General features: G+C 37.2%; 5 protein-coding genes across 5 annotated transcripts; 2 read left to right on the top strand and 3 right to left on the bottom strand.

The window, feature by feature from the left end:
- The first annotated feature begins 1,905 nt into the window (after nt 1-1,905).
- On the top strand, nt 1,906-3,696 carry LOC129810392 (zinc finger protein OZF-like). Its single transcript, XM_055860839.1, has one exon. The coding sequence runs from the start codon at nt 2,098-2,100 to the stop codon at nt 3,628-3,630; it is 1,533 nt and encodes a 510-aa protein (XP_055716814.1). The 5' UTR covers nt 1,906-2,097; the 3' UTR covers nt 3,631-3,696.
- An 80-nt stretch (nt 3,697-3,776) lies between these two features.
- On the bottom strand, nt 3,777-8,330 carry LOC129807319 (brain-specific serine protease 4-like). The gene is made up of 3 exons (XM_055856553.1): nt 8,276-8,330; nt 7,617-8,194; nt 3,777-3,959 (listed from the first exon to the last, which is right to left on the bottom strand). The coding sequence occupies exons 1-3, from the start codon at nt 8,328-8,330 to the stop codon at nt 3,792-3,794; spliced, it is 801 nt and encodes a 266-aa protein (XP_055712528.1). The 3' UTR covers nt 3,777-3,791.
- Nucleotides 8,331-12,147: 3,817 nt separating this feature from the next.
- LOC129810404 (trypsin-1-like) lies at nt 12,148-13,684 on the bottom strand. The gene is made up of 3 exons (XM_055860857.1): nt 13,579-13,684; nt 12,927-13,510; nt 12,148-12,868 (listed from the first exon to the last, which is right to left on the bottom strand). Exons 1-3 carry the CDS (start codon nt 13,631-13,633, stop codon nt 12,698-12,700), a joined length of 810 nt encoding a protein of 269 aa, XP_055716832.1. The 5' UTR covers nt 13,634-13,684; the 3' UTR covers nt 12,148-12,697.
- A 2,568-nt stretch (nt 13,685-16,252) lies between these two features.
- Nucleotides 16,253-19,074, bottom strand: LOC129807244 (uncharacterized). The gene is made up of 2 exons (XM_055856428.1): nt 18,264-19,074; nt 16,253-16,450 (listed from the first exon to the last, which is right to left on the bottom strand). Exons 1-2 carry the CDS (start codon nt 18,924-18,926, stop codon nt 16,253-16,255), a joined length of 861 nt encoding a protein of 286 aa, XP_055712403.1. The 5' UTR covers nt 18,927-19,074.
- A 525-nt stretch (nt 19,075-19,599) lies between these two features.
- LOC129807172 (uncharacterized protein K02A2.6-like) lies at nt 19,600-23,559 on the top strand. Its single transcript, XM_055856302.1, has one exon. The coding sequence runs from the start codon at nt 19,600-19,602 to the stop codon at nt 23,557-23,559; it is 3,960 nt and encodes a 1,319-aa protein (XP_055712277.1).
- Nucleotides 23,560-24,948: the final 1,389 nt, after the last annotated feature.

Raw genomic sequence — 24,948 nt, 5'->3', positions numbered from 1 at the left:
AATTCTATTTACACTGAAAAAAATATTACGCATAGAAATGTTAATCAAAAATGCATAATTTTTTTGGTAGGGTAAGTGTGCCAAATTTCGGCATAGTTGCATATAAGCACCGAAGTCCTAAGTTTGAAATGCAATAATTTTAATTCATATTGATATTTTTGTTACTTCCATTTCGGGAAGACTGTGTGGAACCTTGAAAACTAGTTTATCATCTTTGTTTTCTTTAAATCACTTACTAAAATATTGAAAAATTAATAATAATATGGACATTGCTTTGGGTAGTATTCCGGCCACTTTGAGTGTAATTCCGGCCACCTTTTGTAACGCAACGGATAGAAAATTTCAAAACGTCAAACGGAACGAGTTTAATATTTAGTTTAATATGTTTATATGACCCACAAGCCCTGAGATCTTCCGTGTAATTTGTCCTGAAGACCTGAAGAGTAGGATCTCAAATTTACGCGCAGATTCCCGTAGCAATTTGCCCTTCCTGAACTCTTCCAAGGCCTTTTCCACATCATCTTTTTCATAGAAGCTATGGTTTTTTTCTCTGGTCATTGTAGAACTCAGAAATTGAAAAAAAACACAAGATGAATAAGAAATTTAGGAAAGCAAAAGATGTTGCCGAAATAGGCAATATTACCTCACCGGAGAGACGCTCACAAAGTATATACTTTTTTACGCGAAATACAGGATCCAGCTGGGAAATTTTACCCGAAATTTAAAGATTGATTCACTAATAACAAAAACAGAAACAATCTTTAATGAAAACTAAACAATTTTCATGAAAAACACCGAAGGAAAACCTTCTGCACTTCACCACAAATTACAAGACTAAACACAAGTGATCTGTCACATTTTTTGTAATGTCCTGGACACACTTACGACTAAAGTCCAGAGACGATTAAGCTAGTTCATAGCCAAGTCAGTTTCTGACACACTACAAATGAGGCTTAGCACCACAAAACATAACTTTCCTGGGTTTTTATGCAGATATTTCTACTGAAATACACTAGCAATTCTTTGAAAATGAATCTACTTTTTAATTTACTTCACAATTCACGTATAACAACAAGAATTATTCACTAGAATAGCTAAAATTGGCTTAAGTCGCGAGTTAGTTTTCACCTCATAAATAATTGTAATTAACAATAATTTTAAACGTGTACTGAGACATGATATTACAAATAGTTTCATTTTCAGAGGAATATCAGTGCATTTCAGTAGAAATATCTGCATAAAAACCCAGGAAAGTTATGTTTTGTGGTGCTAAGCCTCATTTGTAGTGTGTCAGGAACTGACTTGGCTATGAACTAGCTTAGTCGTCTCTGGACTTTAGTCGTAAGTGTGTCCAGGGCATAATGCCCTAGACACACTTACGACTTAAGCCGAGATACGACTTAGTGGAAAATGACGGAAATGTAGTTTAACCTTTATTTCTAATATAATTACGCTAAGCCGTCTCTCGGTTAATCCTCAGGTCTGTCAAGGCCCTAAGACTCTTTCCACACTGAGTTTTTACAACACCATTTAAATTCAAATTATACTTAAAATCTAACGATCTTTGTGTTACTACATCCCTAAAGTGAATAAATATTTAAAAGCAAAATGAATTCATTGACTATTTGAAGGTTACATACATAATTTTAATTAATTTATTTGCTTGGCCGAAATTACACTCAGTGGCTGAAATTAGAAGCTGGCCGAAATTTGGCAAACTTAACCTAGTTTTTTTTCAAAACAATAAAAGCTAAGGTAAATTGGATATATTTCACATTAAAAAGGTTATGAGTTTTTCATTATTTTTTGAGAAATTGATCATTATTGCTTTGAAGTTATGTGAATTCTTTCGCAGTGTACTAACAATATTTTTGAATTTGCTCAGTTTGATAGAAATCTGAGTAAATTTTTCAGGTTAGTAAAAAAATGCCTTATAGTAATCGGCATTTCTTTTGCATTTTCATTATGTTTTTCCGGAAGTTAAAGATAGTATTTTGTACAAAGTGGTCTTGGAAATTGTGTGTAACATCTCTATAAACCTAAAACTCCTGGGTTACAGTGTTCTATTCATTTTATATAGAGCATAACACAAACTCAATGGCTTTGGCACTGGATCCTTTGATTCCGTGTTGTGTTCTGGAAGATGCTTTTGAACAAATTACATCAATCCATGATTCCCTCTCCAAGCACAGTAATTCCTTGCCAAAATGTGAAATCTGCTGGGATTATGATAATGAGATTTCATCAATCAAAGCTCAATTGATTGTAATTTTAGGTAGTTTTCCTAGGAGAATTGTGAAGATAGAGGATATTCCGGATATTTCCTCAGAACAAATCCTAGACAGTCATTCAAATGATGCAAGTAATCACAATACTGAGGATGAAACTGAAGAAGTCATTGAAAAGGATGATTTAGCAGCTCTTCCGGAGACGGTGGCAATAGAATTTTCTTCTAAGGAGAAAATACCAAGAAAATCTAGAAAACTCGACTTTGAGGGGAAATCGAAGAAGAACTACAAATGCGAAACATGTGGAAGGATTCTATCGTGCCATCAGCGACTTATGGATCACATTCGTAGTCATTCTGGTGAGAAACCCTTTGAATGTGCAACGTGTGGGAAGAGTTACTCCACGAAAGAATACCTCGTTAGGCACTTGAAAGGTCATATAAGGACGCCTAAGGTACCTCTACGACAAAAAGGTGCACGAAAGGAGTTCAAGTGCAAAGTTTGTGGGAAAATTCTGTATCAGAGAAAGGGATTGATTGAGCACAGTCGTATTCATACGGGAGAGAAACCATTCAAATGCAATATTTGTGGGAAAAGCTATCGCTTCAGTAGTGAAATTTGTCGTCATAGGGCCAAGCATGCCCTAGGAGAGCAGTCCGATGCCTTCAAATGTGAATTTTGTGGGAAGAATCTGTCGGGAAAGGAACGTTTGGCGGAACATAAGAGGATGCATACGGGAGATAAACCAGCTCAGTGTGATATATGCGGAAAAAGATTCCACGGTGAAATGTCTCTCTACAGTCACCGAAGACTGCAGCACCTTAAGCCGGGTCTAGGTACGGCAAAGACAGAATACAAATGCGAAATTTGCGGGAAAACTCGAGCCAGAAAGACCGGCCTCATCGAACATATGCGTACTCACACCGGCGAGAAACCATTCAAATGTGATATCTGCGGAAAGAGCTTTACATTGAAAAATCATTGCATAAAACATCGGGAGATTCATGAGAGGAGTGAAAAGGGTGATATGTACAAATGCGAATTCTGTGGCAGAAGTATGTCTGGGCAGGAAAGGCTGACGGAACACATGAGGATGCATACGGGTGAAAAACCCGCTCAATGTGATGTTTGTGGGCGTTTTTTCCACGGACGCATGGCACTGTATAGTCATCGGCGTACGCAGCATTCGTCTGGGGTAAATCCCTATCAGAGAAAGCGGTACAAATGCGATATCTGTGGCAAATTAATTCTGGATAGAAATAGACTTACTGAACACGTTAGAATTCACACGGGCGAAAAACCCTTCAAATGCAATATGTGTGAGAAGAATTTTGCAAGAAAATCCAAATTGCTGCTGCATGTAAAGCGAGCCCACAATACTACGTTCCCGCAAAATCCATAAAAGAAATAAATTTGAAAAAATACAATGTTCAAATTGAAAAACAATAAAGATATTTACCATCGAGCATATGCATCTTTTAAAAAAATTACTGTTAAAGGGGTTCAGTTGGCGGGAATGTTGTAGGGGAAATTTAAACTGTTCAATTGCACTTTTTTGAAAATTTAATATATAAGACTTCTGATCCAGTCAGTATATGCAGAAACCCGGATATAAACCGTAGGAGCACCTTGGCGGCCACAGGGACGGAAGGCTCGGACAGCAATACCAATTTGAAGATAGTAGTTGTTGTATTTCTGTACAAGAGGACCCCCCAAGTCTCCGGAACAAGCCTGAAAAAAAAATTCACTTAATTTTCACGTCATTAGGGTCATGACCTGGGGAAAAAAAGTTGTTTTTTGACTATTTACATTAATTGAAATCCTGTTTGTGCACGACATCCTAATATGTAAGATTCTTGGCTAATTTTCTCAAGACTCCAGATATTCAGGAAAAGAAAATATTTGAGATCAAAAATCACGAATTTCGAACTTTGTGAAACGACTTTTCTTTTTCAATTTTTTTTTATATTAATTTATTTTTTTCATAAAAAAAGTTCTTTAGAAACACAAAATAGAATATCCAAAGATTGTATATTTCATATTTTGATATAATAAACTACTCTCAATTTTCCAGAAAATCGTAGAATTTTCCGGGTCATATATGAGGCGCTCGGAGCAAAAACAACTCTAAGTCGTATGTATTTCCCTATTAAAATAGCGTTCTTTTGCTCTGAGCTCCATATGACCCTATTGTCGGCAAGGGAAAAGTTTATGAAAGTGTTTTCGTGCCAACAATGCAGTTGGGACAGCTGGGATATTGTTTTTCTTTGTGAAATCCAGGAGGAAAATATCTTGCTCCTGGACATTTCATCTTATCTGATGAATTATAACATATTTTGCAATCTAAAATTTTAGCTAAAAAAACAATATCAGCAGACCATTTTGATCTGAGCTACAAGAGGGTCAAAGTTTAAAAATTTACCTGTACTCTATATCTCATCTTATAATTAACATTTTGACGATTTTGACCCAATTTTTTTAAGGGATAAGTTCATTTTAAGAAAGTCGAGTATATCTGGCTGAGAAACCATGGGATACCCAAGGTACTCACAGGGAACCTGGAGAACTTGGACAATCTGGGGTACCCATATATTATTCAAGTATCCTTGGGAATTTATACATGCTGACTTACACGGTAAAAAATTTCAGCACATATTTGTTCCAAAAATTAGCTCGTCCACGGACACCATAATTATTGGCACAATCTTGTTCATTTTACGAGACTCAAAAAGATAATCAATATTAGTAACGAATTTGTTCCAAAACGTAGCTCGTCCACGCACACCGAAAATTTTTGGAATAAATTTGTATCTTCTAGGAGAAACAAAAAGATACCCAATATTAGTAACGAATTTGTTCCAAAAAATAGCTCGTATAGTATAAAATTGTATCCCTTCCTCTCATACTCAGTTATCCGTCACCGAAGCGAGGAGGACGCTAAATTTAAGCAATTTTCGTGCTACATGTTTCACTTTTTTAATTCGAGATTTCCTTCCTCTCTTGCTTCCAGCACTCGCATATGATTTCGTCATGCACGCGTCTGTATAAAACACTCTCAAGTTGATTTTTATTTGATGTTCCTTATATGAACTTTCGCCACCGAAATCCATCTCGACTGAAGTAAGGTAAAGTGCTCTCGAGTCGACCGGTTCCTCAATTCGACCGGTAGAGTTATTTAATCAATTTATTTATATTTGCACTAATATTTGGCGTATGATCTAACATTAATAGGTCAATTATTCCATAAATAAATATGAATCAGTGACTATTTTATAGAAATTCACCATTAAAACGTTCAAATATTGACCACCGGTCGAATCGAGTAACCGGTCGACTCAAGGGCACTTTACCTTATAAGACTTAACTGTAAGACGAAATCACTTACACGAATTTGTTCCCGACAATGGGAACAAAAAGATTTCCCATATGAGTAACAATTTCGTTCTAAAAATTGCCTCGTCCACGGACACCGAAATTTTTTTGGAACAAATATGTTACAGATATAGGAATAATATTGTTATAAAGAAAATGTACCAATTTATCAAAACGAAATCAACTCAAAATTTGTAGATATTCCATCGTATCAAAACGGTTCCAAAAGAAAACTCTAACAAAATTGTAACTATATTTCGTAACAAAACTGTAACGAAAACTTTGGAACAAACAAATATCTTCTCTAGGTACAAATTGATTCCAAAAAAAATTGTTCCAAGGAAAACTTGTTCCAATATTTTGGTCAGTGTCCAAAAGTTTTTACCGCGTAGGAAACTTATGGGGTTTCTTTCATTTTTCATGAATCCCGGAAAACCCACACATTCTTTAGGGAACCCATACATCTTTTTAGTGATCTCGGGAAACTCATAAATTTTTCAGAGATCCCGAGAAACCCATATATTTTTCTAGAGAACCTATATATATTTTTCAGGGAATTTACGAGGTACCTTATTTTTCAGGGATCCTGGGGAGTGCATACATTTTTCAGAGAAACTGGAGAATCCATAAATTTTTAGACAACTTATGGGGAATCCGGGGAACGTGTGAAATTTTCAGGGAGCCCGGGGAATTCATACATTTTCCAGGGATCCTAGGGATCTTATATATTTTTAGTGATCCCGGGAACCCATATATTTTTTAGGGAATCTATATATTTTTCAGGGAACTCACGGGAAACCTATACATTTTTCAGGGATCCTGGGGAATGCATACATTTTTCAGAGACACTGGAGAATCCATAAATTTTTTAGGGAAGTCATGAGAAACCCGATCCATGTCCTTACATTTTTCAGGAAACCTGGGAAACCCATATATTTTTCAGAGAACGGGGAACTTATACATTTTTCCGGGAACTCACGGGGGACCAATACATTTTTGAGGAATTCTGGAGAATGCATGCATTTTTTAGGACACTTCATTGGAACCTATGAAATTTTTAGGCATCCCGGGAAACCGCTACATTTTCCAGGGATTCAAGGGAACTTATACATTTTTCAGTGATCCTGCAGGATCACTTCCCATGGGAAACCCATATTATTCAGGAAACCCATATGTTTTTCAAGGAATTTACGGGAAATCTATACATTATCTAGAGATCCTGGGGAATGCATATATTTTTCAGGGACACTAGAGAACCCATAATTTTTTTTAGAGAACTCACGGAGAACCTGGGGAACCTATGCATCTTTCAGTAAACCCGGGAAACCCAGTCAAGACAGTCACAGAGAACTTGAGAAACCCTCGCATTTGTTTCAGGGAACCTGGGGAACCCATGTTAGGGGTCCTGGTGGTCCTGGTATTCTGCACATTTTTGAAACTGAAAAAACGTGCGAAATGACTTCATGACCTGGAAAATTTTCATGCACGCGCTAGAGATTTATTTTGAATAAGTTGCATAAGTCAGTTAAAATTTTCGTTTCTCAAAGTCGACAGTCGTTACTATCGCTAGTTATCGTTTCACTCCAAGTTCTAGTAAAGGGACTCACTGGATCTATTGGATATATTGCAATTCTTTAAAGGTTTTGTGGATTAAAAGAACATTCTCAGATAATTTACATTTTTTATAACATCACAAAGCCCGAAATTTTAAAGTAAAAAGAAAATCCCCGTAATTTCTACAAACCATCGTACTTATCACAGAGTGAAAGCAACTAACAGATCGATAAGAAGACTTATAGAGATTACCGGAAACGCATGCTTAAGATTGATTTCAGGTGTAAAATATTAATATAAAATATCTGGCTTAATAGCAAGAAATGATCTAATAAGGAAATTCCTACTATGTGTAAGGGTCAAAGTATCCTGTCATACCTTACTTAATTAAATATGCAAGTTTAATCCTTATTACATTAAATAAGGTGTTCGGTTGTCTTGTTGCAAACAAAGTGTACTTACGGAATATCCTCCAGATAAAGGTCCAGTGCAAATGTGAGAAAATGTATCGAGTTCTGCAGGATCCTCTCCGAGTTGGACAAAAGCTGTGTAGCAGGCTGATAAGCTAAGAAGTGGTAGTTGAGCGCGTTGGAGGATATAGGGAAAGAGAAAGGGTGGTTCGTCGATTGTCCAGCCCCATCCAGATAGAATACCAGATCCAAGGGGGTAAGAGTTAGAAGGGGGAAGAATAACAGGTTGAACCCATGGGTTGAGTAAAAGTTGTTCATCAACTCGGATGAGAGCAATATTATGGGGTACCCCGACTCCACCGGGATAGTGAGGATGATTGATGAAGAGATCTACACCAACTTCTTGCTGATACTGGGAGGGTGTACGAAAGTCCCATGCACCTGCTATTACTTTCATCAGTTGGTTGTCCAAAGTGAGCATGTTGCAATGAGCAGCCGTTAGAATCCAGCGTTCATTGAGAATGGATCCTCCACAGAGATGATGCATTAGTCCATGTGGAGACCACTGGATAGACACCATATGTGGGAATTCACCTGGACTTGCATCGGTACCGCCTATTATCCGATTACCTGTTTTAGAATTGAAAGAATTGGAATACGTTAAGTTCGGAGAAAGTTTAGTTAGAGTTTATAGCGTATTAGCTTGCTTACTAGGAGACGCGGTAGTGGACAAAACAATAAGCGGAAACACAACCAGCCACATCATTGTGCCAAGGTGGACTGAGAGTATGATGTTTCTGGTTTCCCCAGAAAACTCTCTTATCTGCTTCCGAAAAGCCAGAGATTGCTTCTATCGACTCCCAATTGAGCCACTTTCACGATACAAACACCACAAAGATGTCAATCAAATGATTAATTTTCAGGCTGTTATCTTAGGAATTCAAATTATCATGAATGGGTATTTCTGGACAAGTCCTCCAATTAGATCATTGCTTGCGACACGAAAAATTTCTTTTGTTTCCAATTTTTTTTGGTATGCATTCTGAAGTTCTAAATGACTTAAAGGAGTTACATTTCGAGCTTCTTAGCCAAATTCCCTAAAATTTGAAAATCATAGCTGTACGTTTTAACCTATTGGTAAAAATACAAGGATCAAATTGATTCAAATTTGATCCTTTTGCAAAAGATGGATCAAATTAACATGTTCTACTGTGATAAATGTGCATTTAGAGTTTGAAATTTGATCCATCCTTTGCAAAAGGATCAAATTTGGATCAATTTGATCCTTTTATTTTTACCAATGTCTGCTGATAAATTAATCTAGAGATAGTCTTCTTGGGTAGCATAATGTCTTACTATTAGTTGATGTTTTACTATGTACGACATCAACTTCTTTAGGGGCTAGGATAGTGGTTCATCATTCGTCGAAGAGGCGGCCTATTTTTGATTACACAAATGGTACTACAGTCAACACGTAATGGCGATGAGGCAGTGTCAGATAAATCTGAAGGAAACAAGCATAGATTTACGGGCCAATCATGGGAGTTTTCAGTTCTCTGATGGTGTGATCCGTGACATCAACTACAGCAATATTATTATGAATGATAGGGCTCGCGGGGCTCGTCATTCGTTAGAAGTGGTTTCCCTATCTGCGGCCACTAAAGTCATAACGATAGGGTGCATTCAAGTAGATAACGGATAGACTCACTTTTAGTCTTTAGTGATAAGGAGATCAAGCACTTGGATAGGGCGACGCATAGCCTCACAAGAGTGATTTGAATGTTTTCCTGCAGATCATTCTAAAGACCTCTTAACGAAGAAGTTGGCCTCGGATCAATGTCCAACCGCGAAGAATTCTCAATTGGAATAAAAAATAGTTTGTGGCCGTAATTTCAGAGACAAATCAAAGATTTGACTACTGCGGAAGGCGCGTTGAAGCGTCAAATGCTTTGTCAAAGAAGTTTGTGTTTTCTTGTCTCGAAAGGGTTACACCCTTTCGAAACGACCCCTGAGGACGTTCATCTCCTTGATTTCTTTGTGTTAACGAAGAAGAGCTCAAACTAGGTCGTAAAATAGAAGTACTCATTAGACGTACCTCAAACCGCTCTGGAGGAGGGAAGATTAGTGAAGTTGATGAGTAACAGAACATCTTACGGAATCTAAAGCTGGTTATACACTAGACAAAATTTATTGCAATATTTCTTTTCAATATTCAATATTGACAAGGATTGCCTCCACATTGCAATGATTTATTGACATAAAAATTTTAATATTGAAGAAAATTGTTCAGTGTGTAGGCAATTATTGCAATATTTGTTTCAATATGGATCATTTTTTCAATATTTTATTTCATTATTTTGAATGACTACACACTAGGCCAAATAATGTCAATAAAAATTTTCAAAGTTACATTGAAATAAAATTTCAAAGAAATTCTAAATATCAAATTGATTTGATATTTACTTCAATATTCAGAACATCACGGAACTGCTGGGATTTCCTTTTTTATGAATGAAAAAATGATTTGAAAAGATCAAAATCCAAGCTTCCTGCTTTCTCCAGAAAATCCCAGATTCTTGAAATTTCGCTGTACATTTTGTCAAATCTTCCCAATAACCCAGCTTGGTTAGCACTTCTCACCAGCTTCCTCCAGGAAATCACAGTTTCTCTGAAATTTTTGTTGTGCACTTGGTCGAATACACCCAGAATACTCAAGTTGGTCAGAAGATTTCTGTTGATTCCTCCAGGAAATCATAGATCTTTTGGGATTTTCTTTTAAATTTTGTCAAGAACATTCAAACTACCCAAGTTGGTCAGAAGATTTCTCCTGGTTCCTCCAGGAACTCATAGATCTCAGAAGATCTTCGAGAAATCTTCTGACCAACTTGGGTATTTTGGGTGTTCTTGACAAAATACAGAAGAAAATTCCAGAAAATCTGTGTTTTCCTGGAGAAAACAGGAGAAATCTTCTGACCAACTTGGGTATTTTGGCCATACTTGACTTGAGGAAGTAGGGGAGAAGTCCTGACAAAGATGGGTTTCTGGGAAGAATTGAGCAGGGTATAGGGGAGACTGGGGCACATGTAACCATTTTCGATAGATGCGAATTTGAGGTGATTTTCCAAGGACACCGTAATTTTTTTGGAAAATCTTTCTTAGCTAATGTTTTACCCTTGCGTATAGGCAATACATCGAAGGTAATGCGGATGCTGGAAAACAATTGAGTTTTCCATAAAAATAAAATTTGTGTCACCGTGCATTTTTTTCTTTTCACAAAATGCCTGGGGTAGATGTAAACACTTTCTGGGGAGGATGTAAACACCCTTTTTCCCACCCTTGAAATTAACTTTGCACCACTTTCGATTATTTTAATTACTTAAGAGATATATAAAGACTGCATATTTTTCAAAAAATCACGATACTTTTTACAAAGAATAATTAAAATAGCAAAAAAACTAAAAGCATGCATATCAAAGACATTTTTCAATGGAATTTCCCCATATTTTGACATCATGTGACTTTTTATTGAACACAGCACCACCAATTTTTTTCGTAATCTATGAATTGTAGATATTTCGCATGAAGGTAAATTTCCCGCTCTTTTACCTACTCATTTTGTGAAATTGAAATTGCCTGTTTACATCTACCCCAAATGCTGTTTTCTGACCAATTATTAATTCTTTTGAAATAATGTGAATCTCAATTTCTCTAGTAAATGCATAAATATAATCCTAAAAGATGTAGGAAAGAACTGGTATTGCTACATTTCGATTATTTTAGACAGTTTTTAATTTCCAGGTGGAAATCAAAATGACCAAAATTATCGAAATATCAACATTTTCGGGAAAAATGATTTTTATTTTTAAAGTATTAGGATTTTATTGACCAATTCATCTGTGGACGTACATCCCCATGGTATCTATGAATACTTATGGATTTTATCCTCTGGAGTCTTAAAATTAATGAAAAAATCACAGTGTTTACAACTACCCCAGTTTACTACTGCCCCAGTTCCCCCTACAGCAGAATCTCTGGTTCTGTATACGATTATATTCTGAGATGTCTTCCTGTTCATAAACATGCTAATTCCAAGAGTTTTTCTATGTTTAAAGGAACTGAATCTTTGTCTAGAATGGTAATTTAATAAGTTGTAATATTGAAGTCAATTTGTTCAGTGTGTAGGCGAATATTGAAATATTGGTTTCAATATTCTCTTCAATATTAAAGTTTTATTTCAATGCCACTTTTAAATGTTATTATTGCAATAATTAGCCTAGTGTGTATACAGCTTAAATGTAACCCGTTCAAATTGAATTCATTGAACATGAATTTTAGCTTCGAGTGAAAAAGTGATATTCGGAAATTTCGAAAATAATTGTAGTTTCTTATATTAACCCATCCTGTTCTACAGAAACTCCAGCACACTCTGTGTTTTCCGCGTCTGTGTCCGGTCGAGGGATGAAAGGTATCCTCTAGGGTTCATTTGATGGGAAATTGACCAATAGGACGTTCGCATAAAGATTTTACGGGACACATCAAACGCTTTCGATATTGACTCAAAAATAATACTTATCTGAAAAAGATTATCCAGTTGAAACTATTTGATTTATTCATGTTTTACTCAAATGAAATATATTCTTTCCTCAAATTAATTGAAATTATAACAAAACAATGACCAGTGATAAGCCCTGATTAAGCTCGTGTTATTTAGTATAGATAACTCCGAATCCATTTAAACTCGGAAGGTTTGAAAATTTGATTATGAGTTAAATTTTAGTGGTAAAGAGTTGCCGCTACCACTTTTGAATAATTTCGTTAGAATACTTCACTTTATTCAACACAATGCTCTATTTCTAAAACTAAACTCATAATTGTATAATTTCGGTTGGATCAGCAACCGTGCTAACTGCATTTGCTTTGTGCGATTCGTTGCAAACGCCACGTATCAAAGCTTGCTTACAACGAATGCACACACAAAGCAGATGCAGTTAGTATAGTTACTGATCTATCCGATGATATGCAATAATTCCGAGTTGTCCGTACTTTGTTGTTCATCAAAGGAATTCCAGCTATGTAACATTGATTGAACAGTATGAATGAAGATCTGACTAAAAAACATCGGATTTTTAGAGTTTATTCTGCGATGTTTTCATTAATCCAATCAATGTAGTAAGATACACGTGCGTAAACGGTTGGGGCACCAACTCTACTGCAAGGGAAAATTGTCCAAGCAGTAACTCCTACTTGGATGAAATCATCACCATCCCACTGGCCGAGAGGGCTTCCGGAATCCCCATTGCATCCCTGAAAAAATACGGCGTGAATTTAATGAGTTTTCAGGAATTGCATTGATTTAACTTACAGAAAGTCCTCCTGTAAGAGGTCCTGTACAGACGTCACCATCAAGATGAAGTAGATGTTCAGCTCCAAATTGAACTAATGTATCATGACATTGTGCCATTGTAAGGATGGGCATATTAGCTCTTTGCAAAATATACGGGAAAACTGGTGGCGGACCAGGTTGAGTGTTACCCCATCCTGAAAGGGTACCATATCCCGTTGCAAGGGTATTGGGCTGAGGGAAGACTATTGGCTTGACCCAGTCATTGAAGATAAGTGGTTCACCGAGACGCATTACACCGATATCATGAGGTGCCACTAATCCACCTCCGGGATAGAGAGGATGATTTACGAAGCGTTCTACAGGTACTTCCTGTTGATACTCTGAGGGTTCCCTGAAATCCCAGGCACCAGCAATCACACTTAGGCTACCGCCATGTTCAATTACAGTCTCCGTGATACAGTGAGCTGCCGTGAGGGCCCATAGTTCATTGATGATTGAAGCTCCACAATTGTGACGACGGATCTCAATGTGATGCCATTGTAGCGAGAGCATATGAGGAAATTCTCCGGGAGTGGCATCATCTCCTCCGATAATCCTGCCGCCTTAAAGAACGGTTGCTTATAGATTATTCTAGATCTCATTTACTTGAATTACAATCACTTTCACTTACCAGGAGCGGCTAGGCAGGCTAAGAATAAATTCACGAGCACTAGAAAGATCTTCATTGCCAACTACCGACTGTTTCTAATCTCTAATGCGTGAGCTCTTTTAAAGACAAAATTCTTATCAAATAAGCGGACAGTTATATAGCTCAAAATGGTAGCGAAACACTCAATAATTTAAGATAGTGAGTAATCTGAATGATTGAATTTACAATGGAAAATTTATGCTGTTTACTAACTGTGAGAATTGGTTTTCAAGATAACTGAAAAGGATTGCAGTAGATTGAGTAGTAAATTAGTAAAAAATATTCACTACAAATATTTGAACTATGAATAAAGTAGGATTAATATTTTATTTGGGCCTAATGAAAGGACAATAGTCAGAAATGTATGGGAGCTGTTCAAACCCTTCGCCAGAGATAGGAGTAGGCCCATTTTGTAGGTATTGGTGTATGACTTAAAAATTGCCTAGGCCCAAGTCAAAAAGGACTGTCAGTCCTTGGGAAATTAGCAATATCCTTCTGAAAATTCACAAGTTTGACATTTTATTTCTTGAAAACGGCTTAACCGATCTTAACTCATTCCTTACCATGGTATTATACATCATACGCAAATTGAGTGATTTTAGATGATTCATTCCTGGGCCATTAATGTTCGAATTTTTGTCGGGAATGGATTTTTAGTTACTTTGTCCTTCAGTTACTTGGAAAAAATACCCCGGCAGAGATGGGAATAGATTTAGTTGTTCTTTTCTCGCTTCACGTGAAGTCATGCAAAAATTTTACTCAAAATGGCGGACAGAAAATTCGACATCCCGTCGAATTTGTTAAAATTGGCCTTCATCCTCTTTCCTGATTTGAATTCTGATTGCCAATTTGTTTTCTTGCATAGTTACTCTATCTAAAGCAATAGAGTTTGTAATTATTTAATGTATAGAATTTAAATTCAGTGACCGTTAAGACGTGTGTTTGACAGCGGCTCCCCGCGCCCCCATAATAGATAAAAATTCTTTCTTTTCAAAAAAGTAATCTATTAATTTGTATTAAACTAATTCCAAAATTTGAACATTCTATCTCAGGTATTTCTAGTACATTGACTGAATGGGTTAATGAAATTCGCGTCAAAGCTAACGTGCGACCTAAGCTTTAAATACATATTTTTAGATTTTATCTTTGACTGCTCTATCTGGTGGCTCTCATACAAGCTAATCGTGTTTTAAAGCCTTCGAACATTACAGGATAATAAAATGAAGAAAAAAATCGTATGACGGGAAACCATTGGTATTTTGGGAGTCCTTGGTGTGTCTTAAACATATCTCCCAAAGAAACTTATAGTCCGTCGCGTCAAATTTCTGAGATATCTTAAAATAAAATTTCTTAAAAAATAGGTAGAATTATTTTTATGAAACTTGCTTTCTTTCTCGATAACGGTATATCGTAAGTTGTCAGTGCCAAAGAACTATTTCTAAAGGAGAACTCAAGAAATATTTTCCTAGAAGAAACCATACCCCTATCACTCCGTTTTCCTTTGAATGTTTCCTTTGTTGTTATCCAGATTTTCCTCAAATACCCTCGAATGTCCTTTAATTCCATTAGAAGTATTGCGTTCTTTTGTCTCCTTAAAAGAAATATTCTCCTTAAAAAAGGTGCTAGGGTTGCTGAAGATCATAGGGTTAGAAAGGTATCGTTACCAAGGGAATTTTAACAAAAGGCTCAGAGTATAATGGCTAAATTAAAATATTTTTACTCTAAATTTATTATTCAAAGTTTTTGAATAACGGTAACTTTTAGGACCATGTGATCTTCAGAGGCTAACTCTTTTTCTTTCAAGGAGAATATTTACTGAGCAGATATTTCCCTACTTAGAATCCTTTTTTTTAATTTGAAGAATATTCAAGGATTTATTAGGTAAATCTGAAAAATTGCAGAGAAAATGAAGAGATAAAGATATAGTTTGTTCTAGAAAAATCTTCTTTGAGCCCTTCGTTACAAATTGTTTTTTGAAATGAATAACATCCCGTCTGACCAGATAAGCGTGGATTATAGCCTGAGTTAACCCCTATCTTTCATACCTTACTTTTAAGAAGCTCCCATACAAAATACCCCTTACTAAATATATGTGAAGGACACTGTTTTGCGTTCATGGTGGTGAGCAGCGGAACTATTAGATGTTAGCCAAAACCTTACCATTAACTACTTATATCGGTCAGTAAGCTATTATCCTTAATTAAGGATTATTTTCGTGGACTTTCTAGTACCTTACCCTATACCTTATCATTCAACTTTATATTAAGGGTTAATGAAACATTTTATTCAAAAAAATCATTTTATTAGAGAAACAATGAATTGTTATAAAGGAGAATCAACTGACTTCATTCCCAAAACATATTTCAAATACATTTAGATTTGTAAAACGTTGTGTAAATTATTATAACATTTTACATCCAATTCTTATACGGTTGTTCTAAATCAGTGTCTGAAAAAGCAAAAATGACCGAAATTCATATGTTCAGCAACGCAAAAATAGCTTCTTTACCAACCTTAGAATGTAAAATTTACACTTATATGAAGAGCAACTCTGTTTTTTTTTTCATAGAATATTAATATGAATATTATTATGATTTCATTTGGTATTTCGTAAGGAGGATGCAAGGAACGGTTTAATAAAGACTTTAACTCATAATTATTCTTCAAATGGACTATCAGACTGCACATCATCTGACTCGGCGTCAGTCATCTCATTCTCAGGTTTTGGAGAAGAGAACACCTCTATTTCAAAAGTTTCCTCCTGTGGTGCGTTTTGCTCAGGAAGGTCCTCGTCTGACGTATCATCCTCCTGAGGGACCTGACAAATTTGTCCCTTCTTCTTATTCTTTGAATTCTTCACATACACCCGGTTTTTCGCTTTTTCTATTTCCCTTCTTATAAAATTGTCAAATCTGGTCGCTGAATTATTGGATGCTTCTGTGAAATGAAGAAAGCAACAATTACTTTATTTCTTTTTAAAAAAAATGAATATTTGAGTATACCTTTCCATAGTTTATAGAAGCGAAGCCCACGCATCTGAACTTTTTTGTTGGCTCCAGACAAATTTGTTTGAAATATGACTTCGTCGGTCAGAAATTCTTTCAACTTTAGATTTTCTTTGGCGATACTTTGCTGTAAAAAAAATATTCATTGAATATATTGAAAGAATACGGTAAATAAATGCACCTACGAAAGCTTCCTTCCAATCTTGTATAATGAGTTTCCTCTCAAAATTCGCCAAATCTTTCATGCTACTGATGGGGAAACCGCTTCTTATTTTGTTGATCAACCGTTGTTCTATTTCACGTTTGCCCATGCACATCTTGATGTAGGAAAGCAATTTATTTTGCTCTTCTTGTGTTTTAGCTTGTTCTTTAAGTGTCTGTCCTTGCTCTATTTGAGTATTTTTAATCTCTGTCAATATTCCCTTAAGATCACAGCACCGTAATGCGCTTTCGGTAGTAGGCGTAGCTAATGAGAAGTTTTGATAAAAATGAGGATTGAATAATAATTAATGAATATAGGGTAAGCAAACACTATCAGTGGTGTTGAGAGGAATTTTAATAATCTTTGTTTGCATTTGGGTTTGACCAAAGAAAAATATATCCTCTTGGGCAGAACTAACTAAAAAAATATCCAAGGACTGAGACTCAAAGGGAAAATTGAAAAAATTTCCTTTTGTGGGTAATTTTTTCCCAATAAATCCATCTATGCCATTCAAGCAACCAAAACCAACAATTTCAACAATATCCCGATCTTTTGTCAAGCAATACTTATTTGCATCCCTAGCATCAAAGATTAGTTCATCGAACTTACAAGACTGATATAGGAATGACGCTCCTAATATAGGCTTTTTAAGTATTTTTTTATCAGAATAACTTGAGATCTCCTTATTAACTTCGGGTAACTGCTTTTCTTCCTTGAGTCTATTTATTATTTGAGGAATAGCTTGAGATCGGTGGTCCACATTATTTTTAAGCGTCTGCAGAAAATTCTCGAAAGGAAAGGCCGAGAAATTTTCGAGTGATCCGTGAAGTCGAGCACAGTCTCCTACATGGAGAAGGTTGTGCACATTATAAGTTATCTGATCTTCTCCATACATGTTAGAATACTGACCAACAAATATTTCCAACAACTGCTCTGCTGCTGCTATCCACTCTTGGCTTTGAGTCAATTTGTTACTGTGTTATCACACTTGCACATTAAAATCTTAATATGATTCACATTAATTGTCGCTGGTGAGAGTCCAAATGTGTAATTTGTATGTTTGAATCATTTTGTATTCAAAATTTGATCTATTTGTTGATAAAAAGCTAGTCTTGGCCCGCAAAATTTGATATAAATTGATTTATAGCATTAATGCGAAAAATTAATGCGATTTTCTCTTTAATTTTTTAATGTGAAAAATATTTATGGTTTAGGTAAATTTAAGCTTATTTTTGCAGGCCAAGTTCACTTCTTTATCAATAAATAGAAAAACCCCAAATATTAAGTGACTCAAAGACACAAATAACATATTTGGACGCTCACAAGCGACAATTAATGTGAATCATATTAAAATTTTAATGTTCAAGTGTGATAACGCCGTTAGATGTAAGTATCCTGCATGCTGCAGAGAGCAGCAAGAAGTGGTGGTATTGGGATTCTGGTAATATATTTTTAAGCACGACAGGCCCAGTGTACAACAGAAATTGGCGACACTGAGTTGCCTTCCATTTGTGAACAAAATATAGGCTATCTGGCTTTCGTGAAAATTCTGTGGGCAAAAAAGGAGTAAGAGACATATGTTTTTTGTCAAGTTCCTTCCTTTTCTGAGGACTTAATGTAAATGTTTTGCTTTTAGCTGTCATCCACAGTACCCCAAGGGTACGTACGATACCCAAGTATATCAAGTGCATGCTGCAAAGTGGCACCTGAGATATCATCTTTACATTAGCAACTTCTAGCCCATACGGATACTCCTCGTTATGATGATAGGAATCTCTTCTTTGTGCAAATGAGTCGTCTGTGCGGAGTTGACCACATGTTTGGGAAAAAACGACTCTTCGCTGTATGGATATCCCGTGTTGTTCACATCTTCCACATCCCTTATGAGATGTATGTCCCTTCACACCTGTAATTGAAGCTCGTGCCTTGGAGTCCATAATGTAAGATGTGATTTGAAAATGAAAATGTTTTCCATCCTTTGTGAAGACACCATTTTCATTGAGGTGATTTATTTCATTAGTCAAGTCTTCTAGAAACTCCGTTGCATCTTTAGGATCCTTTTGTCCTTCATAAATACCGATCAAAAATGGGGAGTAATTTGGTTGATGAAGAAATCTCCCCATTATTGGCCAAATTGTGTGATTATCAGAGAGGGGACACCCGTCAATTCCAACTTGTACCTTGATTTCATGAATATCACGGAAAAATGACTCGCATAATCCTTCTATCGTATTTTGAATCCCAATGTGAGTGTATTTCCCGGGTGCAACGTTTTTGACTTGAACAGATGTTCTAGGAGTCTTCATTATGCTCCTGCGATCCTTTAATAAAGTGTCATCAACGTGACGTTTCAGGATTCCCATAAGCTCGCTCACTTGCCTTCTATTGAAGCGATATTTGTTAAAAAAAGACTCTCAATTCATCTAATAATGTAGCATCTAGCAAGGAGACTTCAACTTCATCTGAATTATCATTCGATTCCCGGAATTGATTTCCATGTCTGTCACGACTTTCAGGTTCACTGGCTGTAAGATTTAGAAGCTTTCATATACAACTTCACACGGTCAGACACATGTGACCAACTTCGTGTGTGTGCTTTTGTCAAGTGATTCAGAAATAATAAAGACACAAGAATTCTCTAGATATCTCTTTCAATCGGCGCCAAGGATAAGATTAAGATTTCATACATTTCACAGGTGGAATATTTAACAACTGGCGCCAAGGATAAGATTAAGATTTCATACATTTCACAGGTGGAATATTTAACAACTGGCGATCGAGGTGAACACAAAGAAGATGGCTACTGCTCAAGAATACAGAGGAAATCCCGTTTGCGGTGAATTTAAGAAAGACATGTCCTGGGAAATTTACAAGGAGCGCTTGGAATTCTGGTTTGAAACTCGAGGAATCACCGATGAAGGTGAAAAGAGAGCGCATCTGTTTGCTGTTGCAGGACAGGATATTCTTGAGTTGGCTCAGGCCTTAACTGGAGGCGCTGTGAGAAGTCATTCGTACACACAAATTGTATCTAAGATTTCTACGCATATGGACGCTCAGAGAAACATGCGTAGAGAGAGATTTCACTTCTTCCAGAGGGAGCAGAGAGAAGGGGAGACCATCAAACAATTTGTTATGGCCCTCCATGTCCTTGCTCGTTATTGCAAATTTCACGACGTGGAAGATATGATTACTGATCGGATGGTTTGTGGTGTGCGAGATGTGTCTTTGAGAAAAAAATTGCTTGAGCATCCGGCTTTGAAGTTCGATGAGGCAATGGAAATTGCATTGGCTTCAGAATCAGCGGATGCTGGAGCTAAGGAGATGACAAAGGCAATAGTGTCTGAAGTTCACAAGAGTTGTGTGGCAGGGGAAGCCACTGTAGACAAAGTGAGGTTATGCTTTCGCTGTGGAAACCCTCATGACCCAGAGAGGTGTTGGGCTAAGGACAGGAAATGCCATTTTTGCAAGAAAAAGGGACATATTAGATCAAAATGTGTTGCAATGAAGGAAGGAAAAAACATTCATGCTACTACTGATGCGTCAGATAGCGATGAAGAGAAGGTGAAACATCTGTCTGGAAGAGTAGGAGGCGTAAATGTTTTGGGGCAAATCTGTCCGGAAGAGTGCGTCGATGTGCAGATCAATGGTGTGACGACCGGAATGGAGGTGGATTCTGGAGCGACTTTGTCAGTGATGCCAGTACAAATTTGGAAGAAAATTGCGAATCCTGGTATGGAGTTAAAAAAATCATCAATTCATCTCAAGACATGGCTTAGTCAGGGTGTAGTCATTCTTGGAGAGGTGAATGTGGAAGTAACTCTTGGCAAGAAAAAAGCAATTTTGCCTTTACTGATCACAGAAAAGGGTGGATCACCTCTATTGGGACGCAATTGGTTTAAACCTCTGGGAATCGAAATTCGGATAGCCGCAGTAGAAGAAGCTGTGGACTCGAAGACTATTAAAGAGGTATGTGATCGTTACAAGTGTGTTTTTGAGAATAAGTTGGGCAAGTCTGTTAGGGGAGAAGTTAAGATTGAATTAAAAGAGGACGCACAGCCACGTTTTTTCAAAAGTCGGGCTGTACCTTTTGCAATTAAAGAAGAAGTAGGTCAGGAATTGGACAGGTTGGTGGAACAGGAAATCTTGGAGCCCGTGAATTTCTCGGAGTGGGCAACACCTATTTGTATTGCTCGGAAAAAGAACGGAGAAATTCGCATTTGTGGAGATTATCGTTCAACTGTCAATGAGGCCTCCCGGACGAACGATTATCCTTTACCTACTGTCAGGGAGCTATTGGCCAATTGCAAAGGGAAGATTTTCTCAAAGTTAGATTTAACTCAGGCATACCAGCAGCTGCCCGTGAGCGAGGAAACTGCTCATCTGCTCACAATCAATACTCACCAAGGTCTATATAGAGTCAAAAGGCTTCAATTTGGAATCTCAGCAGCTCCGGGATTGTTTCAGAAATTCATGGATTCGCTACTGCAGGGAATTCCCGGTGTGCAAGTGTACTTGGATGACATTCTCATTGTGAGTGATACACCCAAGGAGCATTATGATCGTTTGGCTGAAGTTCTTGGAAGGCTGAAGGGTGCTAACCTCACTATAAAAAGGGACAAATGCGTTTTTGGGGCACCCAAGGTTCAATTTGTGGGTTTTTCCATTTCCGGGGATGGTGTACATACCCTGGAGGATCATGTGACTGCTATTAGGAGAGCACCCACTCCAAAAAACAAAACTGAATTGCAGGCTTGGTTGGGTATGATAAACTTTTATGCCCGATTTATTCCCAATAGGGCTACAATGGCAGAGTGTCTCTTTCGTTTGCTGGATGACAACACTACTTGGAATTGGACGAAGGAACACGATGATGCTATGGAAAAATTGAAGAAGGCTTTGGAATCTGCAAGTGTTTTGACACATTACGACCTGAAAAAACCTTTAGTGTTGTCGTGTGACAGCTCACCATATGGAATTGGAGCGGTTTTGGCACATCGCACAGAGGAGGGGGAAAAACCCATTGCATTTTTTTCAAGAACATTGTCGAAGTGTCAAAGAAATTATGCTCAGATTGACAAAGAGGCACTGGCAGTGATGTCTGGAGTGTGTAATTTTCATCAATATTTGGCTGGTCGTGAATTCATTATTATAACCGATCACAAACCATTGCTGGGAATATTCAATCCGACTAGAAATATACAGGAAGCAATTTCACCCCGAATGCTTCGTTGGAGACTGATTGTCGGGGCCTATAAATATCGGATTGAATACAGGAAGGGTACACTACATGGAAATGCTGATGCATTGAGTCGACTGCCACTTCCTTGGCCAATTATTGATGTGGAGGAACCTGATAATGGCGGTCACATTGCTATGTTAGAAGTCGAGAGTGGACCTGTGACCGCGAAACAAATTCAGAAATGGACAAGGAAGGACTCAACGTTGAGCAGAGTAAAAAGATGGGTACTGGATGGATTTCCTGAACATTGCTCAGATATAGAGCTGAAAACTTATTTTGACAAAAGATCTGAGATTTCAATTGAAAAGGACATTTTGCTTTGGGGAGTCCGTGTTATTATCCCTGAGAGAGCTAGAAAATCATTATTGGAGACACTTCATCAAGCCCATAATGGCATTGTGGCTATGAAGATGTCGGCGAGAGCATATTTTTGGTGGCCAAAAATGGATAAGGATATCGAGGACACAGTTAGACAGTGCGAAACATGTCAAGTTTTAAGGAATGACCCGCCAAAGGCACCACTTTGTGACAACAAGGAAAGCAAGAGACCCTGGCACAAGCTGCATGTAGATTTCGCGGGTCCGTTTATGGATAAAAATTTTCTGGTTGTAGTGGATGATATGTCGAAATGGTTGGAAGTGCGTGTGGTACGGGCGCAGTCATCAGTTGAAGTGATCAAGGTTTTCCGAGATTTATTCGCAACGCATGGAATTCCTGCTGAAGTATGCAGTGACAACGGACGAGCTTTTGTGTCTGAGGAAATGAAGGAGTTTTGGTGTAGTCATGGAATTAAACATTTCACAGTAGCGCCCTACCATCCATCGTCGAATGGACTTGCAGAACGAATGGTTCAGTCAGTGAAAGACAAGTTAAAGAAATTGGATGGAGATATCGAGAGTCGAGTTCGTGAGCTTCTGATGAATCAACACACAACCCCACATGCAACGACGGGAAAAAGTCCAGCAGAACTTTTGATGGGAAGGCGTTTGAAAACATTGCTCAGCAAGGTACTTCCAGACGAATTGGAGGAGGGAAGGAAAGTAGATGGACAAGCAAGACAATTCGCTGTTGGAGATCACGTTTTTGCCAGAAATTATGGATCTGGTCCAAAATGGATTGCGGCCACCATTGTTGAAAAGACTGGACCAGTTTCATATCAAGTTCAATTGGAATCAGGAGTACTATGGCGTCGGCACATTAATCAGCTGATTTCAAGGACATTAGGTACTTCAGCGCAGCCGAATGTGATTCAAGAAAATCCACAGGAAGAAATTGTTATTCCGGTTCCATCCGAAAACTTTTCTGAGGAAGACATCGAGACAGAAAATCAAGAAATATTGATATCGGATGATACACCAGCTCCATTAACGTCAGAAAACAGTCAGATGCAGATGGATCCGGTTTCACCAAGAAGTGTCGAAAGACCTGTTCGTGAACGACGACCACCAAGTTATCTGAAGGATTATCATACTTACAAGATTGAAGGGGGAAGGGGATTTGTTACATTTAAACTGTAAGATTTAGAAGCTTTCATATACAACTTCACACGGTCAGACACATGTGACCAACTTCGTGTGTGTGCTTTTGTCAAGTGATTCAGAAATAATAAAGACACAAGAATTCTCTAGATATCTCTTTCAATCGGCGCCAAGGATAAGATTAAGATTTCATACATTTCACAGGTGGAATATTTAACACTGGCAGTATTAATTTCCTCATTCACACGCACACCACCCCCGTCACAAACATTACCCATTTCATTAAGGTTTAGAGAATTAAAATGCTTTCTAATTAATTTATATTTGTATGATTTAGAGCATTTACTTGGACATTTCCTGGGATTCCCTGATGATCTTTTCGGAGCCATAGATACAATAATTTTCCGAGTGTATATCGTATGTACTGTAAAGAAAAACAAAACAATGATTTTAGAAATAATTGCTTCAGAAAGTATTTCACTTAAAGGATCTAAATTGGGGCACTGAATATTAAAAGTGGCTGGACAAATTCTTCTTAAGTCTCCGGAAAGTGGCAGGTGGTGCTTCAGTCTGTGGCGCATCGCCTGAAAAATTCTAAACCTTGAAAGCAGCTATAAATTTTTTCAGTGATTGCGTCAAATAACTCACGAAAGATGTCCAGATTTTACTTTTTTTTTTAAAATAAATTTTTGGATTTTTATTTAAAATTAATTTTTCTTTCCGTCACATAACCTCAAAAGAAAATCTCAAAATATTTAAGTTTTTCCTTCACTGGCGAATCTACGCACCACTTTTAAAGTGTATAACTCTAAACCTACCTTAATGTTACACTGAAAGATCCTTTTTTATCCTGGAAAACTATCACAAATCACAATTTTCAATAATTTTTTCTTCCTCACTGAACGCTTCACGCAGCACTGTCAAAAATGTTTTCGCTATTGTTTCCAAACAAAACCACAGCGCTAGAGTCGCTTACCCATAACAAGCAACTTAATTTGGCGCTCAATTCAGGGTTAGCACTCAGTAGCAATTCAATGAGGGTTTAATTATGCCCCATTTTCAGTTCATAATTAAGATCTACCATTCAGATCCCACCGTTAATACCTTAAATATTTCCTATAGCTGACGTATAAATTAAGACCACAGCGTGAAGGTCTCCTTACCCTGTGTCAGACGGGATAAGATAAACTGTTATTTTATAAAAGGAGTTTTGTTAAAAAAAATCGTCACTTTTCTTAATGCTCTAGTGCTTTTCCTACATACTTTTGGAGTTGGTCCCGGAACTAAAGTTGTTACCTTTGCTAATACCTATTCGATCGTATAGGTCTCATTCGTGGCGAAAGGTTGGACCATTTTGCCCATTGTCCTTTACAGTGAAGTTTGAGTTTCTCATTATTTCATCTCCTGCAGATTTTGTAAATCCTACTC

This window comes from Phlebotomus papatasi, chromosome 1 (assembly GCF_024763615.1).
Source record: "Phlebotomus papatasi isolate M1 chromosome 1, Ppap_2.1, whole genome shotgun sequence".
NCBI classification, from domain to species: domain Eukaryota; kingdom Metazoa; phylum Arthropoda; class Insecta; order Diptera; family Psychodidae; genus Phlebotomus; species Phlebotomus papatasi.
This window is presented reverse-complemented; position numbering and strand designations above follow the sequence as displayed.

What these genes read in the sequence shown, in the direction of transcription:
- LOC129810392 (XM_055860839.1), top strand. Translation starts at nt 2,098, where the DNA reads ATGGCTTTGGCACTGGATCCTTTGATTCCGTGTTGTGTTCTGGAAGAT.
- LOC129807172 (XM_055856302.1), top strand. Translation starts at nt 19,600, where the DNA reads ATGGCTACTGCTCAAGAATACAGAGGAAATCCCGTTTGCGGTGAATTT.
- LOC129810404 (XM_055860857.1), bottom strand. Translation starts at nt 13,633, where the DNA reads ATGAAGATCTTTCTAGTGCTCGTGAATTTATTCTTAGCCTGCCTAGCC. An exon ending in AGCCTGCCTAGCCGCTCCTG is followed by an intron (nt 13,511 to 13,578) that starts GTAAGTGAAAGT and finishes CCGTTCTTTAAG; the next exon opens with GCGGCAGGATTATCGGAGGA. An exon ending in CTCTTACAGGAGGACTTTCT is followed by an intron (nt 12,869 to 12,926) that starts GTAAGTTAAATC and finishes GTATTTTTTCAG; the next exon opens with GGATGCAATGGGGATTCCGG.
- LOC129807244 (XM_055856428.1), bottom strand. Translation starts at nt 18,926, where the DNA reads ATGGGGAGATTTCTTCATCAACCAAATTACTCCCCATTTTTGATCGGT. An exon ending in TGTTGTACACTGGGCCTGTC is followed by an intron (nt 16,451 to 18,263) that starts GTGCTTAAAAAT and finishes GTGTATGTGAAG; the next exon opens with AATTCAAAGAATAAGAAGAA.
- LOC129807319 (XM_055856553.1), bottom strand. Translation starts at nt 8,330, where the DNA reads ATGATGTGGCTGGTTGTGTTTCCGCTTATTGTTTTGTCCACTACCGCG. An exon ending in GTCCACTACCGCGTCTCCTA is followed by an intron (nt 8,195 to 8,275) that starts GTAAGCAAGCTA and finishes ATTCTAAAACAG; the next exon opens with GTAATCGGATAATAGGCGGT. An exon ending in CTTTATCTGGAGGATATTCC is followed by an intron (nt 3,960 to 7,616) that starts GTAAGTACACTT and finishes TTTTTTTTTCAG; the next exon opens with GCTTGTTCCGGAGACTTGGG.